Genomic DNA, 8,880 nt, shown 5'->3' on the forward strand with positions numbered 1-8,880 from the left:
GTAGTACCTTTCTTGGCCAGCAGTGTCCCAAATCTGGGCCTTGATGACCTTGCTGTCGACGTTGTGAGGGAGAGAGCCAGAGAGGCGGAGTCGCAGAGAGCTGAGGAAGTGAGACTGGTGAGGAAGACCGATTGTGAGGGAGAGAGCCAAAGAGGCGGAGTCGCAGAGAGCTGAGGAAGTGAGGAACTGAGGAAGACCGATTTGGGTTTTGGGATTTTAGAGTTTAGGTTTACTTACTAATCACATGTGGTCATGTCCATACTAACACAATAGACTTCGAAATCAACCAATAATTGGAAGACACCTATACAAACTCGGTTTTTTCGGTCCACGCAGTCACCACAAGTCAAGAACCGGGACCGGACCGCAAACTGAGTACAGGGACCGAACCGGCCACGCAGTCACCGCAAGTCAAGAACCGGGACCGGACCGGCACACTGAGTATAGGGACCGAACCGGCCCAAAATCACTTATTTTCAGTCTAAAACCCGACCCGAACCGGCCGGTCCGGATCGGTTCCTTCCGGTTTCTCGGTCTTTCAGTCATTTATGCCCACCCCTAGGCACAGAGCACAGATCTTTGAATACTTGATGCTTCATAACATACTCGGAAACTTGAAGGGGGAGAGAGAGAGAGAGAGACATGACTCAGAGGAGAGAGACGGCAAGCACCTAGCCTCGCCCAGACCCGCCTAACAACGCCCACGCCCGCCTAGGATGGCCCAAGCCAGCTGAATTCCCACCTAATTTTGAAGAAATCGAGTCGGTCACCAGCCTTCTAACGCCTCCTAGGTCGATTTTTAGACCACTGCAAATTTCATCGATTGCAAGTTGAGTCAAGCATTTCATCGAACACCTTACGTGCACTAATTCATAATGAAATTGTAAAATCAAAAGAGGTATAATAATGTAGAGTGAATAGAGAGAGAGTACAAGATCGAGCTTGTAGACACTGTGGACGACGAAGGCTCCAGCGAGAAGCGAGACGACGACGACGCCAGACCAAGCCAGCGAGAAAGTGCCGGTCGGCAGCTTCCCTCTGCCCGACTTCTGATTCATAGCTTTACTGTCACCTTTTCCTGCCTCAATGTCGTGGCCAGACTTGGCGAAAACCTCACCTGCCTTCCTAGCTCTTTTCAGTCCAAGTTCAACACCAGAGCTTTCCAAAGTCATAGTCCCTGCAGAAATAAAATTATATCCTTGACAAATTTCAAGAGTCTAGCTAGTGCAACAGATGATACTTCAATATCATACAGTCTTAGCAGCATAAACACAACAAAATCTAGAGGTATTTTAATTAAGGTCCAATTTGCTACATCAATTCTCATTGTAGTCCGGCCACTTTTTTATTTAATTGCGGTCCAACCACCTTTTTTTTGTTATCCATTTTGACCCTCAAGGTAAATAAATGAAACAAATCAAAATCTCATAATTTGATGACTTTGTTTTCAGTTTAAATATTGAAATTTTGAATTTCAAATTCCTAAAATCTACTCAAGGAAATTGTAATAAATAATATGGCAACTAAATATCTATGTAACCATATCATGTATACCTACATGAAAGGTCAATAAATTTTCAAACAATGTAGTGTATCTATAGAGTCCAAAAAGAAAAAATAAGACAAACTAAGTAGCGTCTTTGACACAACAATACTTAAAGATATAGTAATAGACTAGTCCATGGTCGAGTTTTAATATTATTCTTACTTAATAGGTAGGGAAAAAGAAACAGACACTACTCTACCTCTGTAATAGGTATGAAAAGTGCAAATTTTTATGCACAAGGTAATAAAAAAGAGCAAGGTAGTTTAAACATGATTCCTAATAAAAAGGTAGAAAAAAAGAAGAAGAATCATTGTAGCTTGCCTTTCCCCTTAAGAAATTACCTTTGTACTAGGTATCAAAATTGGAAACAAATCTATGCACAAGGTAATGAAAAAAGAGCAACTTAGTTTTAACATTGTTCCTAATCAAAAAGTACGGAAAAAAAAAAAACCATAGCAACTTGCCTTTCCCTTAAGATATGAAAAATGCATCTCCCTTTCCATAATATCTCTCATTTGTACGATTTATCTTAAGGTGCAAAGGTAGATATGCGCAATGTAGAATATTACCTATTTAGATGGATCAAAACCTTCTTATAAATATCCATCTGAAATATCTATTTGATTGAAAAATGAAGTTGAACAACATGACAATTCTATAATGAAGGTGTAAAAACAAGAAGAAAGTGATGAGAATAAAGAAGAAGAAAAAAGATAAGATATATATAGACCGTAGAAAAATGATGGTAAGGTATAATCATTTTATTTAAGTTATAATTTTTTTTAATGACGATGCATCAATTAAGGTTTTTGTTGTGTTGATGGCATATTATAATTGGTATGGTTTTTAAGAATACCATATTAATTGAAAAACAACATTAACTCTCAATTAATTGACTAATAAATTATTGATTGTTTTGAGTAAATGTAAATTTGGTATGTGGAAAAGTAGAAGTTGACTCATCATGCTAATATAGGAAAGTAAGTTGATGTGGATGTCTAATAACTGAACCGCAATTAACAAAAAAAATTGTCCGGACATTCAAAATAGGTCATGGTTTTGGATTTAAAACTAATTAACTCCAAAATTTAACATCATACCTGCCAGCGAGGGAGTGCCGGTCGGCAGCTTCCCTCCGCCCAACTTCTGATTCATAGCTTTAGTGTCACCGTTTCATGCTAATATAGGAAAGTAAGCTGATGTGGATGCCTAATCACTGAACCGTAATTAACAAAAAATTTCGTCCGGACATTCAAAATAGGTTATGGTTTTTGGAATTAACTCCAAAATTTAACATCATACCTGCCAACGAGGGAGTGCCGGTCGGCAGCTTCCCTCCGCCCAACTTCTGATTCATAGCTTTACTGTCACCGTTTCCTGCCTCATTGTCGTGGCCAGACTTGGCGACAGCCTCACGTGCCTTCCTAGCTCTTTTCAGTCCAGGTTCATCACCAGAGCTTTTCAAATTAATAGTCCCTGCAGAAATAAAATTATATCCTTGACAAATTTAAAATTAATAGTCCAGGTGCAAACAGATGATACTTCAATAGCAGCATAAACACAACAAAATTTAACATCATACCTGCCCTTTCATTCTCCCGCAATTTGTAATAGCATCTTGCAGCAGACTCTGCCTTGCCTATGGATTGAAATATTTCTGCAGCAGATTCATAGCATTCTGCCAGAAAGAAGCATTCCGCAGCTTTTTCACGTGCTTGTTTACCACATTTGTGTTTGTAAATCATACCTGGATCAATAAAACATTATGAGTCCAGGACCCTGAAATATAAACTTAACGCAAGCAACAAATTTGAGTCAAGTGCAGCACATGCAGCACATGATATCTTGAAAATATCATTAAAAAAAAAATATTACGAAAAAGAAATCCATTTCACTGGCAGAGAAGTCACGAAAAGATAAAGATAATGGGTGCTAATTTCATACTTGCTCTCTCGTAATCCCCTGAATCAAAAAAGCACTGGGCAGCAGAACTTGCCATCTCTACATCTTCAAAAATTTCAGCTGCTTCCCTAAGAATTGATTTAGCCTCTTCAGGATTTGATGTTTGCATACAGTAAGCCATAACTTTGAGGCCGCCTGCTTTTGACCTTCTTTCCCAGTAAGTATCATGTGCATTTTGGAAGCACATAGTAGCCATTTCATAATTACGCTCATGATATAGCTACAGAATACAAATAACATGGGTTAGATCCCAAAAAAGAAAAATAAAAAATTGAAAACTGAAAATCCTACAAGAACAAATTGTAAGATCATCCTAATATCATAGTGATAACACCATGATACTTAAAGTAATCATAACAGTAACCATATACACCCTCATTCTGTTTGTTCATAATGAGACTTGATAACATTAATTACAACAGTAACAACACCACCAGCAGCAAAAGTGCTTTCATTTTCAATCCCATGCTACTACACTAGAAATTAAACAAACCTTCATGCCACGCGATTTCCATTCCTCTGAACTGCTTGAAACTTTCATATTTTCTACAAAGGAATCATCAAGTTGCCTCACTTGTACAAGACTTTTCTTTATCCAATAGTCAAACATGGGATTGCAGAGACCTTCCATGTCCTCATAAATCCACAATCTCTTTCTTGTACGTGAAATAGCAACATATAGTTGCTTCAGTTCAGAGCATAAGAAATTGTGTTTCGCCCTGTCAAAGGTTGGAAATGGCTTAGGTAAAGTGGGATCAAGCAAATCATGTTCCTTCATGTAATTATATATCAGCCTCCATTCATTTATTATGGGTGATGACCCAAAATACTTGTACAAAAGTACATCCTACAAAAAAGACATGTATGTAAGACTAGTGAACAAACAACAAACATAAGACATGAATCGCACATAAACTAATTAATGACAGATGGTATATATAGCCAAAGAAATTGAAAGTAAAATAAATAGAAGAATCTTTCGAGGTAGATGAATACTAAGGACAACAACACGAAGGAAAATTCTACAATGTGTTAACGTATGACATGCATACAATTGCCTTAAAAGTGGTCAAATGAGTCCTCAAAATAGTAATATTAGTCCTCAAAGTGGTAACATGAGTCCTTAAAGTGGTAAATTTTCTTAGTTACCACATGAGTCCTCAAAATAGTAATATTAGTCCTCAAAGTGGTAACATGAGTCCTTAAAGTGGTAAATTTTCTTAGTTTACCATATGAGTCCTCAAAATAGTAATATTAGTCCTCAAAGTGGTAACATGAGTTCTTAAAGTGGTAAAAATAGTTGATGTATGAGAAATGTTAACATACCATAGCTTTATATCATCAACGGCTTTTATATGATAAGACTAAACAAATTAAATGATAGACATTGTAACCACCTGGAACTCGAGCCCCTTGCACTCCACAATAGTAAGAACAAGAGCTTGTTTCCCAACAGGGTTAGAAATTTCCTTTTGAACACTAGCATCACGCACCAAGATGACCTGCTCAGCTCCAAATCCAACAAAATTAGTAGCACTACTCCCAAATAACTTTACGATCATATCTTCATTTTCTCTAGATTGAAGCAAAACTGGAGATTCCCCATGTATTGGACTTGTTTCAGGATTCAGACTATCAATAGCTTCGGGGAAAAAATGACAAAGTAGATCAATTATGCTCTGTGATAACCTCAGTACACCACCATGTGTGCGGAAGTTTTGAGACAAATGAAATATTTTTGAGATTTCTGCTTTGTCATTCCTTTGGTTATGCTCATTGCTTCTTGAATCCAAGACAAACTTCTTGTAGAACAGATGCCGTATATCTTGGAATCTAAAATCAATACCCTTTGAAATGGTTTGGGCCGTATCACCCGAAAAAACAAAACCCTCCTCAACATTACTGCATATATGCTTGAACAGCATGATTTGACTTATCGTTAGATCCTGTACCTCATCGATGTACACAAAATTAATTTCATCACCCTTATATTTCTCACGTTGGAGCCGACGGTGAATATCAATTACAAAATCAGCAATATCATATTCACCATTTCTTGTCTTCATTTTCTCATATGCCTGAAAAATATCATATATTATCTCTCTCTCTTTCTGGCATAAATTGGAAGCCCGGCACTCGGACATTTTCACATAATCCGACTGACTGAGTTTTCCATCACCTGCTTCCAAAGCTCTAAGACCACCTTTGATATGAGAAATAATCTCCGTAAAGACTCTCAAGGCATCAAGCCGCTTCGTTAACTTCATATTAAAATGAGGCCAATATGATGAACAAAACCTTTCGTAATTGACCTCCTTTGTCCTCATAAAGCTTTTCAGCAAAGTTGATCTTGAACTTTGTAGTGGACTACGAGATAGTTTTAGGTTGTCAAGGAGTCTTTCAAAGTATGAATTACTCAAACTTCCATCCAGCATCATTAAAAATTTATGGAATGTTATGAAAAGAGGATAGCACTTGGAAGGAATATCAAGAAAAGAATTCGGGAGATCCCTGAATTCTGCTTTTGTATCATCACAATCATCCTGATCACCGATCGAGCCGAATTCAGCTGAATGGCAGCTAACACCAGAAGCAAAACTGTAGAGATGCAAAAATTAATATCATATTAGTCATCATATGAAGTTATGTATTTCAAAGGTAACTTTAAGTTCAAGCTTTTGTAATTGTAGTGAATAGTTATTCACTTATTCCAGAGATACACATGAATGAATCATACATAAATACATGTACTGTACAGTAACTCAGTTACATACTAACAAGGTATCTGCAATGAATTAATATAGAGCAACATAAATTGTCTTAGATATCTAATATTGCTAAAAGAAGAAAATGGTGCATTTGAAATCAAGAGTTCACAGTTCAGTATGTAGATATACAGAGAAAATAAACAATTATTTTTTTAATTATATTCAAGCATCAGTTATGTATTCATGAAATAACCCACTTACCTTTTCAAGTTTGAAACATGTTGCTTAACGGCAATACAGAGTTTTGGACTAACTGTTACAAATATCTGGCGTAAAACAGTTGCATTAAAACCTCCAGAACTCTGCTCGACAGCAGACAATCCTTCCTCTGCCATATTGTAATACTGTTCCTTCTGAAATAACTTCATTGTTAAAACAGTGGTCTTCCCAGTGCCTGATCGCCCAGCTATGAAGGTACTTCTATTGTAAAGTATGGCCTCCATTTCTTCGTCAGTAACTTCAAATGGGAGAACCAACTCTCTACCCTCACGGTCAGAGAGCAAGTGATTCACCACCCCAGATGATAAGGAGTAGAATAACTAGAATTTCATCAGCAACAAACTCTCACTGACCTTTGAATTTTCAACATAACTTTCATCCTTAGACACGTCATCCACTGAATCACTAGTGACGCTAAGATCCTTATATCGGATTACATCCAAGGAGGCTGGCCAGCTCATTGGAACTTCCAAGTCACTGGTTGCAATTGACACACCACAAAAATTAATTACTGTTTTCTAAACAAAGAAACTGAAGATGAAACAGTTGTATCAAGATGTATGGCATACATTAACGTATACTAGAATTTTCCATCTTCATATTATTCCAAATAAAATCAGAAAAGAGTAAATACATGCAACATCACTTTAAAAATATTAGAACGTAAGACATACCCCTCAAAATACTTCATGCAGCAGAGCTTGATAAAACCATTTGTATGTCTCACAAAAAAACAATCTAAGCGATTTTCCAGTGTTTCGACAGTGTACAGATCAGGCAATATGTCCCATATTTTTAAAACTTGAATGTATCTCAAATGTTTTACAACATCAGTTGAACAAACAATATATAGGCCTTCCACTTTGAATTTCTTCACGATCATTGAAGAGCTTCTACAAACTATATCAACATTACTTTTTTTAGACCTCCATCCACTGGAAAGCTTAAGTAGCAAACTGAGTATTGACATCTTTGTACGAAATGAGATCAGTTGCTCGAATGACTTGAGAAAGTTATCACTGAAAATCACCTAGCAAAGTTGGACAACAATTTTTGGAAATAATTAATAAAATAAGAAGTTTTTGGAAATTAAAGAGAAATGAAAGCTGATCGAACTGTAAAGTAGTGTAGTTTGTACCCTCCATCTAGCACTTGTGCACATGTGCATAGCTTTGTCTATTCTTATGTTTGGGCCTATGTTCTCTAAGAAAATGATAAACAATGATGTCGGAATGCCACTGTTGACGTCAAACTTTTTTGATGTTCTGGCCTTAAAATGAAGAGAAGTACCATCATCCTCACTCCTACTCTTTGGGAATACTTCAATGGCTATTAGAAACACCAATGATCTCCCTTCCTTTTGTAAATCAGAAACACTTTCAGCTTTAGCATCTGCCAAAATAAAAAGATCCCCAGGCCTAGTTTTGCATTCCTTACTGACACTGTTTCTCCAAGAATCAACTTTGACATTGTATTGCTTTGTTCCATGCGGATTGGATTCTTGTATAGAAATTACTTTACCAAATGGTGCTTTATACATGGTTCCGATCCTGCATTGCAGTTGAGCTCGAGTGTCCTCCTATAAATGATATTTGTAAGAAGCAAAATATTGATGAAGGTCGGACTGAAATGATTCAGGGCTTCCAACCTAGAAAGGTCCGAAGGCAGATCGAGCATAAGTACTTCAAAAGAAGGACAGTATCAGAAAATTAACGTATAAACAACTAAATAAAGTTTTACTTAGTTTTAATATCTTTTCCACCTAAAAAACACAAAAGATTAAGCAAAGTGATGTTACAAATAAAATATCTTGTAGATACTAGATATAGGCTCATAGAATTTAAAACGCAGTGAAATCATATAATGGGAAAAGCATTCATTATGCCTGGTGATCAAGTCAATCTGATAAACAAGTTTCACAAAATTATTCTAGATAGATCTGATCAGATACCTGGTGCTTGTAAAGGTTTTCATTACATATGTCTTCAAGAGACCAAGAAAGCACAGTGTCAGTGAAGCTTTCTGAACCTTCCATCATGATCAACATGCACTTGCTTCTCTTAACCTGCATGTAATCAATTAGATCAAACAGAATAGCTTTTTCTTTGTCAGATTGAAAGATGATCAACGATGTAGCACTGCGTGCATTGCTGTATACAAGAACAAGGAAAGCCATGTACAAGATTAATTACCAACCATTTTGGCTGATTACAAATTTCACCAAAAGTGAAAACAAACATTAATTTGGTAAAGATTTCCATCTACTTACAAGAGAAGTTCCCCCCTGCTTTGACCAGTTGACCTCCAAACCAATGGTGCTCTTTTTTAGACTTGTACACTAGCTAGAATAATCAAAGCCAGTGAAGAAAAATGAAAGAAATGTTC

General features: G+C 36.7%; 1 protein-coding gene across 1 annotated transcript; it reads right to left on the reverse strand.

Moving 5' to 3' along the window:
- Window positions 1–777: 777 nt before the first annotated feature.
- Window positions 778–8,671, reverse strand: LOC133709044 (uncharacterized). The gene is made up of 10 exons (XM_062134649.1): window positions 8,447–8,671; window positions 7,634–8,074; window positions 6,478–6,815; window positions 4,906–6,106; window positions 4,002–4,355; window positions 3,491–3,728; window positions 3,129–3,293; window positions 2,849–3,022; window positions 933–1,177; window positions 778–807 (listed from the first exon to the last, which is right to left on the reverse strand). Exons 1-10 carry the CDS (start codon window positions 8,669–8,671, stop codon window positions 778–780), a joined length of 3,411 nt encoding a protein of 1,136 aa, XP_061990633.1.
- Window positions 8,672–8,880: the final 209 nt, after the last annotated feature.

This window comes from Rosa rugosa, chromosome 5, assembly GCF_958449725.1.
Source record: "Rosa rugosa chromosome 5, drRosRugo1.1, whole genome shotgun sequence".
NCBI classification, from domain to species: domain Eukaryota; kingdom Viridiplantae; phylum Streptophyta; class Magnoliopsida; order Rosales; family Rosaceae; genus Rosa; species Rosa rugosa.